Source organism: Ricinus communis, chromosome 5 (genome assembly GCF_019578655.1).
Source record: "Ricinus communis isolate WT05 ecotype wild-type chromosome 5, ASM1957865v1, whole genome shotgun sequence".
Classification (NCBI taxonomy): domain Eukaryota; kingdom Viridiplantae; phylum Streptophyta; class Magnoliopsida; order Malpighiales; family Euphorbiaceae; genus Ricinus; species Ricinus communis.
Genome location: NC_063260.1, coordinates 8,466,944 through 8,494,159, shown reverse-complemented (window position 1 = coordinate 8,494,159; position 27,216 = coordinate 8,466,944). Strand labels below are relative to the sequence as shown.

Sequence of the window (27,216 nt, the reverse complement as noted above, 5' to 3'; positions counted from 1 at the left end):
CAATATCTCGAAACTGTTGACATCATTCTTGTTGCTAGTTGTTCCTTTCTCTGTTGGTTCTACCTTTTGTTTCTTTGCTCTTTTTCTTGTTTTCACCTATGACCTACAACAATATAATAGAAGTTCAAAGGAGAAGAAAAATGATTAATATTTAACTTACAAATATATTATTTGTGTATCAGTAGTTCTTTTTGGACAGCTCCTAATATTGTGACCAGCTTCTTTACACACCCTACAAGTCATTATCCTACCTACTCTAGAGTTTTTAGTCTTTTTTTACTCTTCCTTATCCTTTCTTTTGTTCTTTTTAAGTCTCCCTGATATTTTTTTGAATTCTAGAGGTTCAATCCTTTCTTTCCAAGTATTCTCCCAATGATGCTTTCCTGAAACTACTTGAACGCTATAAGTGTAAGCTTTCAAATAAGTTTCTTTTATGTACCAACGATCCACATGCGCTTAGGTTGCTCCTCTTTAAAATATATTGCACAAGCTGCATGTTGACATGGGACCCCATTTAGATCTCACTCTCTATAGGTGCAGCTCTTTTTCACAAGATCAAATGTATGCTTGTTGTCAAATAAGTTCTCAAAAGCTGTGTGACCATTGAACTCTATAAATCACTGAAAAGACTTTTCTTTATTCTTATTAAGTTTCTTCATACACCTTGGAAAGACTTTACAAATCCATGTTTTAGCTTTTATCCTCTTCTTCCAAATTCTATTCATCACCTGAACTCTTATTTCCTTAACCATGGTTATTATAGTCTTGCACCTAGCCTCCAAAATTCATCCATTAAGAGTTTTTGATGTTGTTGTCAACAACATCACACCTAATCTCAGTTTTGAAGAATGCCTTACAATAGCTTTTTATAGCATAACTAAGTGCATCTTGAACAATCTCTTCCCCTAACTCCTCCAAATAATGCAATGTAGCCTTCAACTCAGCCTCAAAAGTAGCCTTTGCATAATTTTAAAATGCTATTTTTCTCTCCTCATCTCTCCACTTCTTAGCCCAGTTGGCATAAATGTGTCTAGCACACATTCTATGCTCTAACTACTGGTAGTATTTCCTTTATTGCAGTCTCAAGATCCTGCATATATAAAAGATAGAACTATTAGTATTAACATCAAGCAAGGATGATTTAGAATATCTGATATGATAGTATAGCCATCTCTATCTCCTAATCGCAAGTCTTCTTTCAAACACCTTAAGAACCAACCCCAACTTACCTTAGTTTCCAACTGAAGCACAGCCAATGCAATTGGAAACATTTGATTGTTTCCATCTATACCTATTACACATAATAACTGCTCTTTATACACCCCCTTTAGGAAACACCCATATATTCCTATTATAGGCCTGCAACCTTCTTTCTGGCCCCTTTTGCAAGCATCCAAGCATATATAGAATCTGTTAAACAGTAGCGTACCATTAAGATTATATGATACACATGACTTTACAAAGCATATAGATCCTGGATTAGATTTCATAATCACTAATGCATAGTCATGCAACAATGCAAGTTCATTTTTAAAACATCTCATGAGCTCCCTTATGATTATTTTCTTTGCTTCCCTACAAATATAAAAGCTTACACTTATTTTCAATTCACTTCTCACCAAAGCCTTGAAGTCCTTCAACTTAATACTCGGTTGGCTTATAACCCTGTTCCTAACGTGCTTCTACAAAAATTTGCTGTTACAAAACTTAGTCTTATTATTTTTGTTACAATTATGGTGGAGGTTATAAGTCTTTACATTCAGGTGTTATCAGCATTATGAGTGCTCACTAATAATATCCATGGACACCCTTTCTTACATATTGCTCTAACTCTTATTGCCTCATTCTTCACATAGTGTACATACAGCCTTTTATTTCCTGTATACCTTGCTATAGCATCCCTCATTTCAGCAATATTCTTAAAAGTCATGCCTAAGCAAAATACTGGCACCTTTGAAGTTGAGTCAAAACTAACCTTAGACTTACTCCTCCTTACTACATCCTCACCATCTTCATTATCAGTCTCATTCACATAACTTCCAATGTGGAACAACTACACTACACATTGTCCTTACCATCACTTTCCTTTAAATGAAAGGGTATCTCATCATCATCATGTACTGCTTCTTCCTCTATATCACTTATGATATCAACAGGCACTTTTTCCCCTTAATTACCTTATTTTTCATTGTGTTTTATTGGTTTACTCTTGTACCAAGACTCTCTAGCCTTCTGCCCAATAGCCTGTAAATCCTCATCCTCATCATCAGTTAACCCATCTACATTAATACGTATATCATCGAACTTTTGATGTCTCACAAACTCTGGTAAACTCTCATCTTCCTCATTAAACCCTCCTACTAGTACTTCAATATTTGAACCTCTTTTTGATCCTCCTTCTACACCTTCATCTATAATGTCTTCTATTGTTTCTATTGAACCAAATGTGTTGGTTCTATGCTCTTTGTTTTGAACAACAGCAACAAAAGGTTGAGCATGGTCACTTGTCTCACCAACTTTTTCAGAGGCATTTATATTTTGCTCAATATAAAACTCTAACTTTTAACCATTCTTTAAATTACTGTATACTTCTAGTATATGACATTACATTAGGATAAGATAATAGGTCAACATCTAGGTCATAGTGGACTATTTCATTAGCACCTTCTATATATTTTAGCCTTTTTTCCTTACTAATATACCACCCATGTTTAATCGTCAAGTCCACAGTGATATCAGCCATCACCTAGCAGGACCACAAAACATGCAAAAAAAATCAAGATTACAGTCAACATTTTATCTGTTTATTTAGCTACAATATAACATGAATGCATGCGCAGAGGTAGCAAAAAACCCTAAAGATAGTCCTTGTTCTTTATATTAAAATAATAATAGCGCAACTATGTATACAACATCAGGGAGCACTCCTCACTCATGCAAAATCAAATAAAGAAAAGAAATGAGTATGAAAAGCTTATGCAAATGTAATAAACATAAATAACCACAGAAACACCCACAACTGAAAGAAAACAGGTCCACGTTGCATTATAATAGCCATACTTTAAAAACAAAAAATAAAATACTTACCCCATACCTTTGTTGAAGTCGCCGCCTCTTCGAACAAGTTCTGATAAAAGGTGAAACCAATAGAGAATGAAACAACAAGTTCACGACAAAGCTTCTGAGGATTTAAGGATTAGCGACAAGTTGCACGTTAACTCTTTGATAATTCTAGAAGTCAATATTTGGTTTTTATTTTTGGAAATTAGGGATTCGTTTTTCAATTAGGGATAACTGTCAGTTTTAGGGCTAAAGAAAATAAGTACAAATTGTCGATTTTAATCTCCACCACTTTTATATTTTACAACTTAAATATACTATCCAGACTTGACCACGTGTACACCTGCAGTCTTACTATACAATTTATGCATATGATAGTCTCATTAAACAGCGACTACAAGCTACACTCCTTACTGTTGTAAGAGAAGGATTAACATTTTACAATGATAAAAGTACAAGGTTTCAATCTCATAGAATAAAAGTGCAAGTCCTCAAAGTAAAAAAAAAAATATACAAAGGCTAAATAATGTGTTTTTCCTTCTTCTTTTTTTGTCTTCTACCATTCTCCATTTTTTATTTCTTCTTATTCCTTCTTCAATTTTACTTATTTTATTTTTTTTCTTCAATCGTTTCTCAATCCTATTTCCTTTCTAAAAAATAAAGATCCATTCTCCATTTTGACTTGAAAATTGACTAATTTTATTTTTTTTTTACTTAGAAAAATGCCATGTATAGCATGCATACAAAAAAAATTCTCATTTTTCTTGTTAGCACACGCTTCCAATCACTAACAACTTAATTTATTATTCTCTCATTTTCAATATATTTCAAAATTATTTAATTTCTTTTCTTTCTTTTCAATTGATATTTGATTTCTATCAAATATTTTTTTTCTAGCTATTTAATTATAAAACTATTTGTTATAGTCATTGTTAATTTTTAAAAAAAAATATATATTTAAGAAATATTTACTGGCTAAAATAAAACTATTAATGAGGATCATTCTACTTAAAATTGTAATCTTTTTATTAAATTTCTGAATATCTTTTTTTCTAAATTCTCTTTACTAATTAATTATATTTTTAATATATTTATATTTATTTTTTATTATTTGGAGTTTGCTTTAAAAGAAAAATTAGGCCGATGATGATAAAAAATAAAGAAAATCTTTATTAAAAAAAAAAAAAAGCACTGCCCTAAAAAAAAATTTGAAAAAAGCCATATAAAAGTGTAATTTTTTCTATTGCCAAACCCTTGAATCCAGCACTGCTCAAACAAAATAAAATTTATTGAGTAAATAGCTGGAAATGTTATCCATCAATGAGCGGATATCGTTTTCCCTCAACAATTTCTATTCCTCATTCAGAATTTGTTATTAAACGTAAAAGAGCAAAATCATAATGCCTATAGCAAACAATAAACAACAGAAGTTCAATGTTATTCATCACATATTACTTGTTCAAGTAGAAATTTGTCAAACTGAAACAGGCAAACTGGTGATTAAACGTCAATTGAACCACCACATAGGGAGGTACAAATTGAGAACAGGAAAACCAAAAAAAAAAAAAAAAAACTCAAAGTAAAGGATAGGTGATGACTGTCATAAGTTGAATATCAATTCTTCCAATTTCAAAGGCACTAACTTTGAAGCTAGACACCACCAAGTTGTCCTGATGCACCACCCTATATATTCTCCAGGGCTTGAAGTATATCAGCCTTCATGTCCTCAAAGTCTTCAACTCCAAAGCTGAACCGAACCAAGTTATCTTTAATTCCATACTTCTCCCTCTCTGATTGAGTAAGATCCCTGTAGTAAATTCAAGAGAAGAAATATAATTTACATGATAACAGGAGGTAGCAAGCAAAAAATGCATCTATTCAAGGTCAAATGAACCAATAAAGTATTGTCACAAGATGAGAGATTTATAAATTACCAGTAAGACATTATAGCTGGCTGATCCACAATGCTTTCACAGCCACCGAAAGATGGGGCAATATATGGGATTTTCAATGCATCCACGAATTTTATGGTGGTCATCAAGTCTCCATCCACCTAAGTAATTAAACATATATGAGCATTTTTCTTTTTTTCTCTTTATTATTATTTACCAGCCATCAATAAATTGAAGTAGTCCAAAACACTCACCTCAAAACTCACTACACCACCAAAGCCAGTCATTTGCCGCTTGGCAATGTGATATTCAGGATGACTAGGCAAGCCTGGATAATAAACATGCTTCACCTGCCAATCAATAAACAATTCTCATAATGAAGGATGTGATGGCTTAATATTACAAAAGGATACAGGGGTTTGATTTATGAAGCCAATTTCATGAAGCCTATATCTTTTCACAGAATATCATAATGCAAAATTATTGGATAATAAACATGATTCACCTGCCAATATAAACAAATTAGCACCATCATGAATTATGTGACAGCTTGATATTACAACGAAATAACGGTTTGAATTATCATGCCAATTTCATGAAGCTTATGTCTTTTCAACAGCATATTATCATGCAACACTACTGATGATTAAGCCTGTTGTTGCAGACAGCATGCAGTTCACATTACTAGACGGCTGGAACAATTTAACCTGGGCAAAGTTAATTTTACTAAAGTATATGTCTCAAAGACAGAAATAGAAGAGATTCCACCTTTGTTACTTCTAGTCTAGATCTGGACAGTAAAACCTTTGATTATGATAATGATTGGTTTGCCAATGCTGACTCAGGTGATAACCATAAACAGTTCTTAGGAAGCAAAATATAGACTAAATAAATAGAAAATATATTGATGAGAACACCTTCTCTTTATGTTAGCCAAGTTTCTCATCCTCGCTACCAGTTACAGGGCCTTTGTAGAATACCAATATTCGGTGTCACAATTAAGGGGATCAAATATTGAATAACAGTATGCTATAACAATATTTTGCTACTTGATGAGACTGAGGTGAAGTGAATGGAAATGCTTACATATGCAACTATACAACCTACAACAGTTAATTCAAGCTTCATGTGACCCTTGTTTAGTAGCTTTATATGCAACAACTGGGTATAATCATACTGGGAGAGGATTCTTAAACAAAGTAAAAAATTGGAAACGTAAAAATACTATACATACCTTGGGATGTGCCTCTAAAATTTCGGCCATCCTCAATGCTGTTGAATTCTGTTGCTGTACACGAAGATGCAGTGTCTTCATGCCTCGGATGATCAGATAAGCAGCATTCTGTTATTATAAAGGAAACTTAATAAAATGATTAAGGAAAAAAAAAACCTACAGAATAAATTGCAAGTATATATGTGCAAAAATTCTTGATAAGATCATTAATATTAGTTGAAGGTTTAACAAAGGATATATAGAAAGTCAGCAATCATGCAAAAATCTAGTTGGAGGCAATCAGGAAAACTCACCGGGTTGAGAGTACCACCCAAAATATGATGCAAATTACGAATTTCTGAAACTAACTTTGCAGAACCACTAATGCAACCTGCAAGAACCTGGAAAAGGAATTTACACTTAAAGCTTTAGCTTGGACAACTGGTAGCAAAAGTGTTCATATTTTTAAATCAACTGATTAGCCAACAGACACAAACTTACATCATTATGGCCACCAATGAACTTTGTTGCAGAGTGCAGGATAAGATCAGCACCAAGAGCAAGGGCCTTCTGATTAAGAGGTGTTGCAAAGGTACCATCTATGCAGACTATTGCTCCTTTTCTGTGGCAGAGCTCAGAAACCAACTTAATATCAACACATCTGAGAAACGGATTGGTAGGAGATTCAGTAAAGAAGAGTGAAACCTGCAAGGAATTTAGAACAAGTTAAACTGATACTCAAAAAGAAGTCTTAAAAGCATATAAGCTACTTCCACTGCTACTAACATTGTTCTTTTCAAGTGCAGCTTCCAGACCTTCCACATCTGCAGGGTCAATCACGGTGGCCTACATAATTAATAACCAACATCATAAACACACATATTACTCCATAATAATAAATGAAAACTGGCTCCAACACCAAATTTTTAAAAAGCAAAGAAAAGGCAGGAAACTTGCTCTGAAAACAAGTAGAATAGGAATAATTTTCTCTGTGTTAACCTCAATTTAACATTCTGCATCTTTTCTTTTCTTTTTTATACATATTAACTAAATGAGGAAATGAAAGACATTTAACAGCAGCAAGCGAAAGAAAGAAAGAAAGGAGAAGGGACAAATACCGTGATCCCCATTTTAGGAAGAACAGTCTCAATGAATATCCTAGTCTTCCTATAGCAATCCGTAGTAGTCACAATATGCCCACCAGCTGGAACTAAAGCCAATAGCATAACTGTACTAGCACACATCCCAGATGCCATAATCAAAGTTGATTCAGCCCCCTCAAGCGCACTATTTTTGAAAAAAGAAACATCGCACACAAGCATAAGCTCTTAATTAGTTAGTTATTAAATCACATATATGGTTATAGAAGATAGAGCATGAACACGCTACAAAAGAATAAAGACCTAATTTTTTCTTCTGCAACCACAGTAGTTGGATTTCCATAACGGCCATATTCAAAACTTACACTCCGTTTCTCCTGTAAAAACAAAGAATCATATAAATCAATCAATCGAATGTATAACTATAAATCAAAACCAAAGATCGCATACCTTGAAATCAATAAGCTCTTGAGTTTTCTTGAAGAAATAAGCAGAAGTATTAACCACTGGAGTCGTAATTGCATCTGTAACTATACCGCGTCCTAATCTTTCACCTGCATTAATTCATATATCACAAATCAACCACTAATCAATTAGCCATAAATAATTCTAAAAAGAAAAAAAAAATACTTACCAGCATGAACTGCGATGCTCCCATCGGAGCTCAAAAACGACGAATATTTAATATCGCTACTCAAATCCTCCAACTGTACATTTCTATTCTCATTAACAATAACCACTTCATCACCGGAAATCAACTCAACCGGCTCAGCAGCGGAGATTGCAGCGGCAGAGGGAACCCCAGAGGAGTAGTTGGACCACGAAGCAGCGACGATTTGAGCAACGCCGATATTGCTACAGTTACGACGAGCTTTAGTGCTGAGCTGGCGGACAAAGTTAGGAGGGAACTTTAATATCAAAGACGACATACCACCGCCTAAAAATGAAGTTGACGCCGTGCCGTTACGGATTCGGCGTGAAAAGAATCGGGCGTGACTCGGCTGGTCCGTGCCGGATGGATCCGAACGGCACTCAAAGGCGGCGGCGGTTGTGAAGAGCTTAGGGCACGGACTAGAGGAGACGGCCATTTTTGGCGACGCTGTGGTGAAAGATGGAAATGCGAAACGAACGCGAGGGATTTGGTGTTTTTGGGTTTGGGTTTAGAGAAGGATTGAAGCGGTCAAATAAACGCGTTGGTTATTTGTCGTTTCCGATGCATCTGTGTAATTTCTATTTTTTTTTTCTTCTTTTTTTTTTAACCATAGTTAGGTTTGCTTCTATTAATTAGATAGTTATCTAATTAGTTGTTGATGACTCATTTTTACAGATTAAAATCATTGTAATTTTAGTTAGAAAATTTAATAAATAGAATCAGAATATGTATTTTTAGAATTTTTACTTTGAAAAGGAATATAAAATATCGTTAGAAATATCTAAAACAAAATATGCCAAAACAAGCTCAATATTTCATCACGTAAAGAAAAAACAAAAAGAATCTAGCATTTAATATTACAGTCTTGAAAAATGCTTTTCAAAAGAATTATTTCAATATTAAGACTATTTCTTTCAATATTCTATCGCAATTCTAAATAAATCTAAACCAATTAGAGAAATATCCAACAATTAGCGATATAAAAGAATTGATAATTCTTAATTAAAGTAAAAATAAAAATAAAATATAATAAGCAGACTCTAATTTAAGAAAAGTTAATATACTAATATTATATAAAAAATCAGAATTTAGAAATTTAGCGGAATAAAATTTAAAATTTATAGATCAATTAATAGATTTAATAATTTCTTTTTATTAACGACCTTAATAATTGTTCATAGAGTTATAAATTAATCGAGTCGAGCTGAGTTTTACTATATTCAATTTTAATTTATTTTTTATGTGAATTCATTTTAAATTTAAGAATTATTTATTTATTAATGAGCATGAGTCATGAGTCTAAATTGAACGCTATTATATTTATTTAATAAGTCTAATTGAGATTCAACCAAACTTAAAATTTCATAAATAAATATTAATCTTAAAATAAAATTTTTCCTAAATACTAATAGAAAAATACAAGTTGTAGTTATATTTTATAATATTAATAAATATATATCATAAACAAATATTAGTATAAAAATATAAATTGTGTTTATAATTCTTACAATACTTTTACTTAGGGCTAATAAAAAGGAAGAGAGAGCAATCAGTGGTTGCAATTTTATGTTAGGCATGACTATATGGACTTTCTGCTGTAGAATATTCGTAAATTTATAGCTAATTTAATATAAAATTTAATAATAAAAATTGTCCAACCAGCAAACTACTAACCTAAATGGTAATCTCAAAATTTTTAAGTTAATGTAAAAAGTATATGTGATAGTAATCAATTATAAACAAGTTGTTGACATGACTAAGCGACTCATAAACTCTTGTCTAGCGTTCAACATTTGGCTTAAAATCATTCATTTATACATTCAAACAAACTTAACACTATGTATACCAATAAAGAAGAAAAGAAGGGAAGATATTTTAATATATATATATATTTGCTATCTTCTTTGATTATATAAAAAAAAAATTAATATTTAATTTCTTAATATAATAATAAAAATAATAAAATTTAATTTTAGTTTCTTTTTATATGAATTGAAACTTTCTACTCCTGAAATTAATATTTAATTTCTATAAAAAGAATAAAAAGGAATCATTTTCCTTTCCCTTCTATCCCCTCTTAACACTTTTAGCAGCCAAATATGCTTAAAACTAAAATTATTCTTCTATTACATTCCCTCATTTTTAAATTATGTTGTAAGCGCAAATGGGTCCTTATAAAAAATGATGAGTTACCAAGCCGCTTGTAAGCGATTTGATTCATTTGCAGTACTAATTGCTTAAATGACAGTCTATAAAATGATAAATGCGTATTAAGTGAGGCCTACTAGCTTTTATTATGCCAAAGATTGGAAAGAAAATCAATTTATTTAATTAATATTTTATTGTAATATATAATTTAGATTTTATCAATTTAAAAATTTTAATATTAAATTTTACATGACTTTATAATTGTGTTTCATATAATTATTTAATTATTTAAAAATTTATAGTTAACTCTATCTTCATTATATTTTTAAGATAAGCAGATATGCTAGTTTAGATTATCTATTCTAATATAATAAAGATATTTTAAAGCAATGCCATTTTATTATTTAATTAATGTTTTATTAATAGTAAGGTAAGAACTATGTGAGCCTTATAATCCAAATATCTTTAATTTAAAAAAATTATAATTATAATTTCACATAATTTTATAATTTATATTCCGTGTGATTTTATGGATAGTAATTTATTTTAAAAATTATAATTAAATTCTATTTTTTTATTTTTTAAATATTCAAACATAATATTTAAAAAAGTAATCATGATATTGTTTCATGTTTAATAGATAAAAATAAAATTATATGAAAATTGGAATCGAACATACATAAAGATTATTTTATATATATATATATATATATATATATATATATATATATATATATAAATAATGATTTGCGATTAGAAAAAAAGGTTAAATTTTATGACGTAAGTCCACAACAATCCACCGATCTCGAGGATTTGCTTAATTTCTTTTCACCCATTGTTTGGCAATATCTTTTCATATTTTTTCTTATCTTATTAATGGCCTTCTAAGGCTCCCTCTATTTTGTGAAAAATAACTTAATTTCTGCAAAATACTTTTTGAGAAAAATATATTCTAGTAAAAATCATTTATTCTCTATATTAGAAAAATCACTTGAAAGATAATTTTTACTCTCTTTCGAATACGTATTTAAACTTGTAAAATTTTAATTTATAATTAAGAATAGAAAATTACATTAAGATTTAAGATTTAAAACTTCTCATTTTTCATCGATGGCCACTTTTAGTGGTTGCAATAATATTAATTAGGGCATTGCGTGATTTCGTATAATATCTTTATTTTCACAAGTTTTATAAGCTTAGAATTATATTATTTCTTTCAAAAAAAAAAGTTATTCTCATTATAAATAATTTAATTTTTTATTTAATCAAAAGAAAGTATTTCCGTTAATTAATTTTGTTAAAGTTAAAAAGTATTTTCTTCGAGGAAAACTAAATCTTAAATTTACTTATTTTCATATATATCATTTTAGGTAATTATTTTAAATTATGGTATTTAATTGTGGGATCATTTTGATATTTGTCTTCCGCTAAATTAATGGGAATATTTGTTTAATTCGTATAAGAAAAACATAAATGGGTTTGATGAATAGACTATATAATAGTATTATAGTATTTGTATTTTTTGTAAGCAATGGCACCACTTGTTTGTGTCAGACTTATTATAATATTTATTTACTTCCTTAGAAACAACAAAACTCTGTTTGGTACAGCCGTTTTAAGCATTAAAATAAAGTCATGTTATTTTCCTTAAACAAAAACTGATTTCGACAGATAATATCTATGTTTCTTTATTATAGTAAGTCATACTTAATTTTAAATAAGAAAATTTAAATGATACATCAAGTAATTTAATTAGAAAATTGACTCAATGATATTTATTCATAAGCTCACATATTATGTTAACTATTTAAATCAACCCTTAACAAAATATTTGCAATTCAACTATATATATATATATATATATAAACATAAAAGTAACATTTGTTTTTTTAAAAAATAAAAATAAAAATATAGTTTAAGATCTAAACCATCAAATGATAGTCTCCTGAAATAAGTGCATATAAAAATAAAATTTATAAAATAATAAAATTAATATAATATTAAAATATATTTAAAATATTATTGTCTATTATTAGAATTATTACTTAATTAAAAAATAACTTATTAATTAATATATTAATTTTATAATAAATATAAAAAATTATACATCACCTTAATATTTATGTGTCAAATAAATATATATGTTTAAAAAATATTTTATGCATAAAAAGTAAGTTACATATTAAGAAAAGATAATGTTTTGATTTATTAACTATATATATATATAATTAATATGTCACTTTTTAGAATTGAAAATCTTTGCATAATTAAGAGATTAACTTATTAATAATATATTGTAAAATATAATTAAAATATTATTTTCTAGAGTTTGAATCATTATTTAATTAATAATTTAATATAAATATAATATATTAAAAGTAACATGTCAAAAGAAATAGGTTGTGTCAAAATAATGGTACATCTCCTATGAGTCGTCTGGCATAAAAGAAGTTAAAAAGAATTTACATCTCATTATATATATAGATAGAGAGAGAAATTGAGCCTTTAAAAAGAAAAAAAAAAGATAAATTTAAAATTTAACTAAAATAGTAAGAGCATTTAATATTAAAAGTGAGATGCTTTGAATTCGAGTCATCTCATATATATTATTAGATGAGTCTTTACTTTATTATAAGTATAAAACAATAATTACTCTTGTTGTTGTAGTTCACAACCTATTATTTATTCTATAGGTAAAAGAAATGCAAGAAATCAAACTTATTTCTTTTACTTCTAAAATTTGAAAAAGTATAGATTTAAGTTTATTATATCTATTAAAATAAAAGTTCTTTTGTGCTAAGTATAAAATAATGATAATATCATATATATTTATATATAATAGTTTTTTTATGCGTTGGAGGGTTAAAAGGCTATAGATTTTACAACAGAAGTAGTTATCTCTTTATATTCGGTATAAAAGTAAAACTCATATAATACGAAAGAAACGACTCAAATTTGAGACCTCACTCCAAAATACAAACACCTTTGCCACTAGATTTAGACGTGAAATGTATATATAGATAATAGTTGATGTTAAAGAAGTAAAAATTAACATAGAATAAAAGGAAAAAGTCACAACGTAAGACCGAACAAGACTTGATACAAAGTTTAGGCATTTAGTGTAACAAAAGAAGAAAAAGACAAAAACAAAAACAGAAAGTTAAGGCACATAAACTATAGCATCTAGTATTCTAGCCACTTGTATAGGCCAAGCAGATTGTGGAATATCGTCCACAGCATGCGCAGACCATTCCCCACATTTTTTTCATTTTCTTTTTTCTTCATAAGGAAGAGCAATGCCTCGGCAACATGGCCGAACTCCACTAACTATTGGCCCATTGCCATCTATAAAAGGAAGGATTTTCTGTGGCCCTGATTCCTCATGAAAAGGCAAACAAAATAATTGAAACGCAACTTGCTCAGGGTTTGTCAGGACCCCCATCATACATATTTGTCAAAATCCCCTTATTAAGTTTCCATTTTTTGTCTAAAGTATTGCTTTATTTTAAAAAATTCTTATATTTATTTGTCATTAAATGAACGACTCTCTATACATACTTGATTACATTTCTGTATGTTTTATTTAGTATCTATATTTATTTTTTATTTTTATTTTTATTAAATATTATAACAATAAAAATATAATAAATCAATAAAAAAAATATAAATAAAAATTTAGAGATTTAATTATACAATTTGTTTATATAGACTATAGTTTGATACAATACAAAATGAAATTTTTTATAATAATAATGTCGGATCGACTAAGTTCTTACACAAACATACATTTTCGGTCCTATCTAGTTCGCAAAAACAATTCATTTAAAATCAAATATTTAATTTGTATAATTATATTTTAAATTATATATTTACATTTATCTTTTATAAAAATTTACGAATATAATATAAGGTAATACTATATATATATATATATATATATATATATATTATCACTCAAATACTTTACTAATCTTTATATTTATTTATAAGTATTTAACTAGTCTTATCAATTCTAATATAATGAATTATTTTATTTCCACCATTCGTTTTAAGATAACTGATGCATGATCTAGTCAGTCCTCTTAGTAAATAGGGTGAGGACACCACACAACAATTTTTATAAAATCATTTTATACTTCTTTGCGGCACTTGCCATGTGTTACAAATTTCAACAATGTGCAAGTTTAATGTGACAATTGGTTCTAAAAGAAAATTAAAGGTCCAATAGAGAGTGGTTTTCTCACATTAATAATCATTTATTTTAACTTATTTGCATTAAGCTCCTTTATATTTTCAAATATATATTTTAATTCTGGTTTTGGTAAAGGTTGGTGTCAACAATGATGTGGCATATATATATTTCTTCAATTTGGTTGGTCGAATTATTGATGATGAATGAAGTCATTTGATGTTGATATGCACAACGATAATATCCCTTGAATTTTTCTACCAACCACCACACTTTTGTTTTTATTGGTACATATGAAATATAAGATGATGATTGTATCATTTTTCACTAGTGACCAAGAAATATCCTCTTACCTTTTCAATATTATATTATTATATTTCTTATTTTGATTCTTGTTATATAAAATATCCCTTCTATCTATTTATTTTTTTATTAAAAATTAACTAGTTAACGAACTTTTTTTTTAATAAACCAAGATATATTTTAAATTTTTCTTCATCATAATTCTTTATAAAATTAAAAGTAATTATTAGTTTATTTATCCCGAGTTTATTATATAGTTAGTTAGATTATAAACTACTCAATAAAGAATTTTATTTATCAAAAGTTTATATTATATATTAATATAAGATTATAAAATCTTAACAATAATATTCCAAATGGTATTAAAATGAAAAGAAAAATTAAAAAACTGGCTCTTTAATAAAAAAAGAAGATAATTAAAAGTACTTTTTTTATACTTTTTCTATATTTTGTTTTTTATCAAATAATTTTATATCATAAAGTGAAAAATTTATTGTAAAAGATGATTTATTATTTGTTAAAATATATTAATAACTTATGTATTACTTTTCTGGTATTATAATTGAGATTAAGAAAAAGTAAAATACTTTGATAAATATTTTTTAAAGAAAATAAAAGAATGTACATTTTTATTTAGTTTTAAATAATATGAATAAATTGAACCAAAACTTAAAAATAAATCTATCCTAATTCAATTAAGAATTTCAATTTAGGGTGACTTTGATATAATATTAAGATTGTTTTATAAATAAATAAACTCCCCTAATTTAATTAAAGTTCAGTTCTTATTTTTTAGTAAATTTGATTAAAGTTCAGGGACCAAACATAATTTATATTTTTTCTAAGTTTTCGCCAATGGCCAGTTGATTTTGGCAAAAGCAGACAATGAAAAGGTCGTTAGTGTAATAAATTAAAGCGGAAGGGCATAATCGCATAATACTGAAAAAAAGGAAAAACGATAGGGCAATATGTTAAAATATAGATAAATATTTGTCATTTATTTAAAAATAGAAAAAATTACTAATTAGCATCTCATTTAATTTGATTTTTATCCATTTAATATAAGTATATAGAATATTTTTATAAAATAATTTCATTTAATAAAAGATAATATCAAAATATTAAGAGTAATTTTATAAAAATATTAGATGATTTTTATGGTATTTTTAAGGCGGCTTTGAATGTTGTTATAATCTAAAATAATAAAACAGAAAATAAAAATAAGAAAAAGCCACAGTATCTTCTAGAAACAATGGTACTTCATTAATTCATCAGAATACAGGAGAAAATATAAGGACAACAATGCTTACCCGGAAAACCAAAGAAAGTTCAGAAGTTACAAGGATAAGGTCAGAATAAATGGATAGTGAATTTTGAATATAATATATGAATTTTTTTAATGGAACATCAAGTTTACGTTATATCTGAAGATATAAATTAATTTTCATCTTTAAATATTATAATATAAAAAATTAAAATTTTAATTACGGCAACATCATTTTTTTTATATTTTTAATTGATATGCTAAAATTAGTATTAATAAGTGCATGAAATGAGTAAATGTATACGCGGTAAACATCCTGAATTTGTAACAATATCTTATTATAAAAATTAATTATTAAATAAACTAACTAAAAAATAAATCTACACACTCTAAATCAAGATTTTATGAAATAATAATGCATAAAGTAATTAATAAAATAATAAAATAAATATACAAACATAATAATTTAAGATAACTATATAATGAATGCAGTATTTAGTCTCACCAACTACTTAGTATTACTCTTGTTATATTATTAAGCACAAATCTAATGAATTATAGGTGATGTTCTTTTTCTTTTAATTACTCAACCTAATGACGTAACTAAAATTCTTTATATCAATATAAGATGAAGTAAAAATATTGTTTCTAATGCAATCAATCTAAACATTTTTATAACAATTAAACAATAATAATAGTTGAAACTAATAAAATATATTAATAAAAAATCATCCATGAAATATAAAGAACAAAGTTTATACATAAGCATAAAAACTTAACTAAATACTAATAGAAAACTTAGCCTAACATATTCAATTTTACGGTCATGGTAATTTAATAGTTAAACATAAAATAAAATAAGAAAATAAGAACTGCCTCAAGATCCATAATGTCCTCAAGCTAAGAAGATAAGTGATCATTGTTCTTCAATCCTCAAAGGCCGTCTTGATCTTAAAAAAATAATTAAGAGCTCAAACTAAATTGTTCATGATAAAAAACTATAAAGAAAACTGCAGAGACATGAATGATAAACAGATGCAGATGGAGAATGTGTTATTGATAGCCGATACTAATTTAAATTTGTAGAGATTTCTTTTAGAGAGTATTCTTATAAAAATAAGTCTTTTAAAGAATATCCTTATCACAATTTTTTAAATAATAAAAAGACTAAATTGCCCCCAAGAGACATGATTTTTGGCTAGGCCTTGTAAATAATAAGTTTATGTGTCTCAGTCTTAGATTTTGACATCAACATATCTTATTAGGTCGACTTTTTCATTATTTTGCTCCATCATTTCCTTTTTGGCTAATATTATCTGAAAATAGACAATTGAATTTAAGTAAGGTAAAGACATATATTTATACCATATTATACATAAAAAAATATATAATAAAAGCTCTAAAATATCTTAAATAACTATATATTATATGGACCTATTATTAATATATTAAATAAATGTTGAGAATTTATTTGTTCATGATTCAATCTTCTATCTGTTAGATGTTGGATGTAAGTTAAGTGTTTATGTTTTTAGGTCTACATTATAGATTTATGTTCTTTGATGGTTTTATTTAATTCGTTCAAGATGATCTGAATTGCGTTATTCCTGCAAAGTAAGATGATTTCTTTATATTAGCATGCATCTGGGAATGGTTAATGTTTACTTTTAGATTTGATCTTTTGGCATGTTAATTGATTTCTTTATGTCTTCTTTTTATTCATATAAGAGAGCGAATGGAGTGTATAATATATAGTTATTTAGAATATTTTACAGCTTTTATTATATATTTTTATATTTAAATATTAAAAAATTTAATAAATTGCATCTATAAATTTAATTTTATAATCAAAAAAATAATAATAATTATATAACTAAACTTTGAAAATAATAGTAGACTAATTATTTTTAAATGTCTTTTTTAATTTTTTAAAATTTCAAAATTTTGTTAGTGTAATAATATAAAGATTATTTATAAACTAATTTTAGTATTTATATAAATTAATACTATTAATATAATTAAAAAGTTAATTTATTATTGTATATACCATTAAAATATAATTTAAAATATTATTTTCTAAAATTAGAATTATTATCTAATTATCTAATTATTTTATTAGTTAGTATAATATAAAAGTATAATTAATATACTATTTCTTAGGATATAATTAGTATCATTATCTGATTAGAAAATTATTTATTAGTTAATATAATATTAAAATGTAATTAATATGTTCTTTTTAAGAATTAGAGTCAGTGTTTAATTATGAATGTAAATTATTAATCAATAAATTAATAAAAAATAGAAAGTTATAAATAAACTTCATATCGTATGTAAAAAATAAATACACATATTAAAAAAAATTCTATGTGTCAAAAATTAAGCACAAATATCAAAAAAAATTTAACCTATTTTTTATATATATAGAGATCACATTAGACCGGCATGAAAGAATCCATTCTTAAAATCACTCATAAATCGTTGATGAGCAAAATGACCCTAGAATACTCTTATTGTTTGGAAAAGAAAACACTTCTTATAAGAATGCCATTCATTTAAATCTTTGTGAGATTATGATCGGATGGATCAATACAATGGTAATATAATTGTAGTTGATGGCTGACAATTAATATTTATGAATTGAATTGTTTAATAAAATTTTATCAATTTTTATTGTTAGTATATTTAAGAACTATTAAAGATACAATTTATCTTAAATATATATCATTTCATGATACTATATCAAATGATACAAATTAATAAAAAAAAGTTTACAATAATTAGAAATGTTATAATTGATTTTATTAAGGAATAAGGTTCAATTTGACCCTCAGATTATGTAGTCGAATTCAATTTTGTTTTTTTACTTATACAATCATTTGAGCCCTGAACTCTTTAAATAGGTCCATTGTAGTCATTTTTAAAAAGTAAAATGCACGCGCTATATAGTCTAATTCCACCCAACTAACACCAACTTAATTTGGTTATTCAACTTTTTGTGCGAATCAATTTGTTCCTTTAAAAATAATTTAACTTATAATTAATTTAATTATATTGAATTTATATAGTAAGTCTTTTTAATATATTTTAGATTTTGAATTAGTTGGTGAAAGTCGTATGTAGGCTAATAAAAAAGAGGTGACAATAATAGTGTTGTGTAAAATCTCATATATGCTTTCATTTTCTAATGATAATACTGGTAATATTTTATTTAAAAAGTGTTATGGATAGTGATAGAAAAGTAAAGATGGTAGTTATAAGTTAGTTTTGATGTTTTATTGGCTTTGTGATTATTTAAAAAAATTATATTTATTTTTCTTAATTTTTAACTAAAAAGGAATAAAGTTTAAATTTGGCCTCAAAACTTTACAGTCAGGTTCAATTTGAATATTTTTTTATGCTCTTGTTATACCGTGTGCAATAAACTAACTTAAAAATGACTAAATTAAATTTATTTAAAAAGTTTAGAAGTTAAATTGATCGTAAAAATAAAAAAGGGCTAAAATTGAGCCAAATTAAACCTTATTTCGTTATTTACTTCAATTATATTAATTGTTATAAATATTTATAGATGTAATTTATCAGGATTGAATTTATATTTCACTGATAAAAAATAATCTTAATTTCAAATACTATAAATATGAATATAATAATTATTTAACTATTTGTTGTAATTTCAAAACAATAATAAATTATTATAAGTTTTAAAAAATTAATCATATGGAATACATTTTTAATAAGTTATTATTAATCGTATTTTATAATAATAATATTTTCAAATAAATAAAATAAGTAAATTAACTATCAATTAATAAAAAATTTAAAATAAAATCGATAAAATCAACAATTAATTATAATTAAATATATTATTGTTTTTAATATTTTTTTTAAAATATCTGTGTTAATATTTAAATCTCACTAAATGAGCTTAATCTAAATGTTGAATGAGATTTCTAAATTTTATCAAATTAATTTAATCTGGCTATTATCTAGTGATCAACAATTGAATATCCACTCTATAAAAATTAGTCGGAAATTTCATTATTACAAGTGATGACTAATCTTTTTGCTATTATTTATTCAATATTAATATAAATTTAGTTATATAAATGAGAATTTAAAATATCTATTTTTATTGTATAATCACGATTCATTGACTTTTCAGTTAGAAATAATATTTTTTATTATTATATTACGCATGAAAAATGTTGAAATATAATAATAGTATCATTTTTTTTGTTTTTTATTTATAAGAAACTAAGAAATATTTAATTTTGTCTAATTGTTATTTTTTAAAAATAGTTTCTTTTTATTTAATTCAACGTATGAAAGTAACGAGAATGAAAAAGAAAAAGATAAGATGTAGGGAGAGAAAAGTAAAAAAAATAGAAATAAAAATTTATTAAACATAAATAGATGTGAAAAGAGAAAATAAAAAATATAAAAATATAAAAATTACATTTACTAGTTAATTAAAAATTGATTTTATTTTTCGAATACTATACAAAATTTTTTAAAAGAGAAAAAAACACAAATAATTCTAATAAATATATTTTATTTTTTTATTTAATAAAATAAATAAAAAATACAAAATAAAAACAATAAAACATTTTCTTTTTATTTAGTAAATTCATAGAACTAAAATGAAGTTGAAGAAGAATGCTTGTGAGATTAATTTTAAACCGCACGATTTTTCCAATTCAATCACCAAAGGTCAATTATTCGGTCTACATGGAACAAGCGTGTAATGCCCTAATACAGCATCCTATACCCATATAAAAGGAGAAGCTGTTTTCTCCAATCTTGAGTCGTCAAAGAATGCTCTGTATCTTTCTAAAAAAAAAAAGAAGCCCTAAAGCTCTCTAGCTCACTGAAGATAGAAACTTAGTACTCTTTCTGTAGTTTTTCTCATTCATGGATTTTGAATAAAAGGGGTTTTGGATCATTTGCCAGAGCACTAGTACTGAGCCTCCATGGTTCTTAAATTGTCACCATGGTTGGCTTAAATCTTGAAAGTGCAACACTGAAAATGACTCAAGGGATCCGCTTTGCAGCTTAAACAATTTCAGTGTTTTTGCTGCCTGTAATGCCCTTACATTCTTTGTAGATGATGTTGTTTTAGAAGCAAATTCTGCTGATATTCTTACTTACTACAGAAAAGAAAAAAGATGCTTCTGCTAAGTTCTATAGACATAAATCCTGAGTTTTTAATGGTTGATTACCTTGGATTCTTTTTTAAGCCAGAATCGCCTGGATGGCTTGGGCATGTATGTTATTTTTTTTTTTTACTTGCAAAAAGCCAAATCCTGAATCTTGTAAACATGATGATTTCAGGAATTCATGGTAGCTTGAAGCCTTGAACCCATTATATCTCCTCCCCATATCCACATGGAAACCTTCTTTATAACGTCTAAGCTAGGCCCATGCTGGTTCTGTTCATATGTCCATGTATTAGGCCTAAATAAAGCATTGCGCTACATCCACCTCCACTTTTGTTGATCCATTGCTAGGTTGGTTATTGGCTTTGACCTTGAGCAGAATTTTCAGGTTATTCATCAAAGAAAAATTTCCCACAACATTTGAAGATTAGGTAGGAGGTAAAATCCATGAATTTATCAAGAAAGCAAGTTCTTTTTGCTATATGTAATTGTTCATATTCGAATATGTGAAATTATATTAGTAACTAAAATTTGGTTGAATATGAGAATTTTAAATGAGTTTGAATAATTTAAACGAAAAGCCGAATCTGAGTCGAGCTTAAATTATAATTTTTTTTTTATATAATTTCATTTGCTTTTCTTATATAATTAAGAATAAATAAAATTAAAATAAATTTTATTAATATTGAAACTGATTAAGAAAAAGAGCACCAACAGTAATAAATTTAAACAAATAAAAAGAACTCTCTAAAGAAGTAGAGTAAAATATTTTACTATATTGAAATTAAAATAATTCTTTTCTAATTGAAAAACTTAAAAAACTATTATCACATATTTAAACATAAAAGATAAAAAACAGTTTTGTCTAACTTTATTCTTATTATCAATAACTAAGTTTTCTTTGAAACGTATATATCTTATTTTATTTTATAATAATTTATTTTAACTATAAAGAGTTAAAATTTATGAACATAACGAGTCTAAGTATTTATCTTATTAAGTTCCGATAAGATCAAACTAAATGTATTTTGAACGATCTAAATAAGTCAAAAGGTAAATTGATTCGGAGTCAAACTCAAAGGTAATATGAAAAATTAATTTTTGACACATAAAATTTTTAATTTGACATGTATATTTATTTATTTTGACATGTATATTTATATATTACCCCGAAAATTGGAGTACAAATAATATAAAAACAAACTTAATTAATGATGTTCTAATGAAAATTCTGGCAAAAAGAGTTTTTAGTATAAAATTATAAAATAAGATAAAATAAAATTAATTTTTAGATGTTAGAAGATAACTTCCATATAATATAAGAAACATAGGAGTTTTATAGTGAAGTATACAAAAAAAACATTTTTCTTTTGTATTACTTAAATGATAGTTGAAGTTTGAAAAAGAATTTGATAATACGAATACAATATCAGTTATGTGCATTTTTAATGTGACATTTAATATTTAGTTGGATGAGTTATGTTTTTAGAGTTATTTACTTGACGTAACGTGCATTGCGATAAGGTAAAATAAATAAGTTTCAAATTTAGAGATTAATTCAAATTGATTGAAAATTAAAATCTCATGCATAAGAACAATAACTTTTGTTCACTCTTTTAAAAAAGAATAATCTATAACACATTAAAAGAACGAAGAGAGAGGGATAACTTTTTAAATTAATTATCAAATTGCAGTTTAAGAAGTCATTGATCTGATAAGATAAATTTAACAGTCAAATAATAATATCATTTAACAACATGCTAATTGCTAAATTTTAAATCAAAATGTTATCGGACATGAATAATATGATAATAAAAACTGAATTTTTATAAATTTAATATTTTATAGTAAAATATTTTTTTATTATAATTTATAATTACATATATTTTTTTGTTTAAAAAATACATTACTAAAAATTGTTAAAAAATAAAATTACAAAGTACTAAGCACTTTTTATAGTGATGGGCAAAAACCAAGCAAACTGAGCCAATTAGAACGGGTCAAAGAAGAGGAGTAAAATATGTTAATTTGAATAAGTTAATTTGGTTTTATTTTTTTTATTTTAAAAATTTTGATTAATCACTCAGTTTTTCTAATTTAAAAAGTTAATTATTTTTATCGACCAAATTATTTTTTTATTAGTTATTTTATTACTTATTACATATATTTTAGATTTAAATATAATTCTTAACATTATTTTTTATAATCTTGTCCAAAAGTATTTTTAAATATTTATATTTTATATTAAAAGATTTCGGTTAACTAAAAAAATTGGAGAATCAACCCTTTTATTTTATTTTTTAACTTTTTTATTATCCCAAAAAATATGGTTAAAAACTGAATTTGAATGAAAAAAATAAATTCAAACAGTCAACTGTTTTGTAAGTATGATTCGGTTAACCGGACCGTATTCACTCCTATTTTTTGATTATTTTTTTTAAAAAAAGAAATAAAAAAAATTATATTTGGATTATGAATATTTTATCATAATAAAGGAAAATTTCATAAATTTAATATTCATTTGAAAATAACGATAATATAGTGAAATTTTAACTATTAGGACAAAGATATGATGAAACACATGATAACATGTGCAATTTGAACTATGGAAGAATGCGTGTAACGGTGATAAGAATTACATGCTGATCGATCCAAATTATGTATAGATATTTAAGAGTACTTTAGAGCTTTAATGATATATTTATATATATAAAATGATGAAAATATGTGTCTTTACCTCACTTAAGTTTAATTGTTTATTTTTAGGAATATTAGCAAAAAGAGGAAAATATGGAGTTAAAAGAAGTCTAATTAGACATGTTCGTGTCAAGGCCTAAGATTAAGATACATAGATTGCTAATTACAAGGTCCAATGGATATTTTAGTCATTTTGTATAGTTATTAGGATTTATATTAAGAGTTATTTATGAGATAGTATTCGGTGGAGATAAAGATACTTAAAGTCTTTTCTATTAGATAGACTTATATTAGTATACTTATATCTAATGATACTTATTTAGAGGATGACTCTTCTCTATATATATCTCAGCAAAACCTAATTTTAGAGTGGGAAAGTCTTCTCATATCTACTCTCTACACCTGCCCGCCATTATTTTCTCTATAATTCTCCACAATTTTCATAAACATTTAGTTTTACTTTTCATTGTTCTTTTAAGATCTAATGAGCTTTTCAAGAAGTGGAGACTGAAGACCAATCTTCTTCCTACTTGAAGAAATCCTGGATCTAGAGAGAGTTTTAATTTCAGTCTTGTTTTATGTCTCTCTATTTAATACTATGATCATTGGGTTAAATATGTTATGCTAGTTTTCATAAGTGTTTAATTTAGCTTTTCTACTTTTGTATGAATCTTGTTATTTATTTATTTAATGAATGATTTCTTTATCTTCATATATATATTAGTTTCATCTATTATTATTAGTTGACCATCATATCAATTTAGTAGTAATATTTATTATGAAAATCTTTAGGCTAAAAGTATCATAAACATCATATTTACTTTAATTTATATTGGTATAAGAAACTTAGATTGCATCATTAGCTCAAGTGACTTAGGAAAAAAGGCACATTACCATCTTATTCATTAGATCTAGGCTTAAAGTAAAACAAGGGAATTACTAAATAAATGGCCAAACTAAATACTGTTTTTAGTATATAATTTTAGATCATAAGCATTTGCATTTGCATTGCATATTTATTTATTGTTGAGTTACTTTATTTTATAAATATATCCCCTCAAAATACTGATCTAGATGTTTAGATTTACTTTTATTGTTTTGTGTTGATAATTAGTCTTTATAATAAATGACTTCATAGTTCCTTAAGAGATCGACCTCATGGTGAACTTAACCTTATTATAGGAACGGTTCGTGCACTTGCGAATACTAAAAAAGACACATCAAGTTTTAGCGTCGTTATTAGGGAACTGTGTCCAAAATTTATTATATTGATTCATTATCAAAAGTGTCTTATGTTTGTTTATTTATTTTGTGTTTTATGATTTGTTTTGTTTGTTTGTATTGTGTTTTGTGATTTATTTTGTTCATGTGTTTTTATTTTGTTTTGTTTGTAAATTTTATTTTTAAGTTTTTTTTCAAATCTAAAATTTTCTTTTGTTTTGTATGCTTAGCAAGAAACAACTAAAATGAATTTTTATTTTGTTTTGTTTGCTTAACAGGAAACAACTAAAAGAAGCAGCAATAGAAGAAGTTGATATCATGGCAAACCTACCAATAGAAGTAGGAGCTGAAAGGCGAATGACTATGAAAGATTATGCATGACCTATAATTGGTAACATTACTTCATGCATAGTTCTAGGTGATGCATCTAAAGATTATGAACTAAAGAGCATTCATTTAAATATGCTTCCTTCATTTTATGGTATGCCTAGTGAGGATGCATTAACATTCATTAGATGATGATCAAACAAGAATGAGGTGCTTCCCTTATTCATTGATTAATGACTTTACCTCCTAATTCTTTGAAAATTTGGAATGAAGTTTATCAAAAGTTTATGAATAGGTTTTACTTACATCAAAAGATCAAAGAATTGAAAGCTGAAATTTCTAATCTTTATCACAAGAATGCTGAATCTTTTCATGAGGCATGAGATCGCTTCAAATTACTTTTATTGCAATGCTCACACCATGAATTTCCACTTCCAATAATAACCAATCATTTTATGATGAGTTGACACAACAATATCAATGTATGGTTGATAATGCAGCTGGGGGTGCTATGTTAGAAGGACAACTGTTGAGGTTTATGACATCTTTGAGATGTTAGGAGCTAATTCTCAACAAAAGAGTGTGCGGATAAAGAGAGTAGAAATAAATGAAGTAATAGCTAGTAATGAGATGATCATGCAATTAGCTGAATTGACTAAGCAAGTTAAGATACTTGCTACAATAAAAAAACTCACCAAATAATGAAGTATGCAGTATTTGTGGTATTTATGGTCATGGTGCTAATATTTGTTTAACTTTTGATAATTACAAAGGAAATATGTATGACCAAACATATTTGATGGATTCTTACCAACCTATGCATCCTATGAATGACTCCTTATTCTAACACATATTATATAGGTTGGAGAAACCATTCAAATTTTTCTCAGAAATACAATGACTAAAACCCACCATAATTATTTAGAAACCGTAATCAACCTCATTACCAAGACCAACATTCTCAATTCCAAAAGGACTCCAATCCTTCCTTTCAAGATCAAGAACAAACTCTTTGATCTAATGAACAAAGGAAGTCAAGTTTGAAAAAACACTTCAATCATTTATGATGGCTTCTCATGATAAGATGGAGAGGAATGAGAAAAAGACAGATTCCATTGAGGCTTCACTGAAACGTTTAGAAGCTCAAACGGGACAAGTCGTTAAACAACCCAATAAAGAGAAACTATCAAGTCAACCTGAACAAGTCAATTCCATTGCTACTATTAGAAAAGGTGAGGTTGTTGATGATAATATTGCTATGGAAACTGAAAAGAATTCTTCTTCTTATGTAGTTACATCTGAAAATGATGGATTAGTACAAAGCAATAAGTAGAGCATTCAAAAGGAATAAAAAATAGAGCCTAATCTTAAGCTTGATAAGAAAGAAAAGAAAGCATTTTCTGGACCTGAATTTCATAAGGCAGCTTAGCCTTATAGACCACCTATTCCATTTCTAAACCGACCCAAAGAAAGCAAAAAGGATAAAAAAAAATTGAAAGTATTGAGATGCTCTCTAAAGTTAATACTAATTTACCTTTGTTGGATGTTATCAGGAATAAATCAGCTTCTGCAAAATTCTTTAAAGAGATGAATACCAACAAAAGGCGATATGCGAACAACGAAAAAGTACAAGTAGCAAGTGTAATGCTTCAACATCAATTGCCCCTTAAGATGAAGGATCATAGTAGCTTCACTATTGATATTACAATAGGTGACAAAAAAGGATGCAAAAGCCATGTTAGATTTGGGAGCAAGCATCAACTTGATGCTTTATTCGACGTATGAACGACTTGGCTTGGAAAAGTTGAAGCCTACCACTATATCAATAAAATATCTTAGAGGTATAGTGGATGACTTGCTAGTATAAGTAGGTAAGTTAATAATTCTATTCTTAATTGACTAGAGCTTTCATGACACTTTAGATGTTCGCATTAAAAGTATGAAACCACACTTGAAAGGAATGGCTTATGACCAAGAGCTGGAGTGCGTAG

At 26.6% G+C, this 27,216-nt stretch overlaps 1 protein-coding gene and 1 non-coding gene across 2 annotated transcripts; both read right to left on the bottom strand.

The window, feature by feature from the left end:
• Positions 1 to 4,477: 4,477 nt before the first annotated feature.
• LOC8283445 (cystathionine gamma-synthase 1, chloroplastic) lies at positions 4,478 to 8,453 on the bottom strand. The gene is made up of 11 exons (XM_002529951.4): positions 7,900 to 8,453; positions 7,716 to 7,819; positions 7,569 to 7,642; positions 7,284 to 7,452; positions 6,952 to 7,011; positions 6,667 to 6,870; positions 6,480 to 6,566; positions 6,187 to 6,294; positions 5,207 to 5,302; positions 4,995 to 5,113; positions 4,478 to 4,867 (listed from the first exon to the last, which is right to left on the bottom strand). Exons 1-11 carry the CDS (start codon positions 8,351 to 8,353, stop codon positions 4,744 to 4,746), a joined length of 1,599 nt encoding a protein of 532 aa, XP_002529997.3. The 5' UTR covers positions 8,354 to 8,453; the 3' UTR covers positions 4,478 to 4,743.
• A 17,092-nt stretch (positions 8,454 to 25,545) lies between these two features.
• Positions 25,546 to 25,652, bottom strand: LOC112536965. The gene has a single exon (XR_003080888.2). It is a non-coding gene; the product is annotated as a small nucleolar RNA R71 (small nucleolar RNA).
• Between the last annotated feature and the right edge of the window lie 1,564 nt (positions 25,653 to 27,216).

What these genes read in the sequence shown, in the direction of transcription:
- LOC8283445 (XM_002529951.4), bottom strand. Translation starts at nt 8,353, where the DNA reads ATGGCCGTCTCCTCTAGTCCGTGCCCTAAGCTCTTCACAACCGCCGCC. An exon ending in AAGAGCTTATTGATTTCAAG is followed by an intron (nt 7,643 to 7,715) that starts GTATGCGATCTT and finishes TTGTTTTTACAG; the next exon opens with GAGAAACGGAGTGTAAGTTT. An exon ending in TTCCTAAAATGGGGATCACG is followed by an intron (nt 7,012 to 7,283) that starts GTATTTGTCCCT and finishes TTAATTATGTAG; the next exon opens with GCCACCGTGATTGACCCTGC.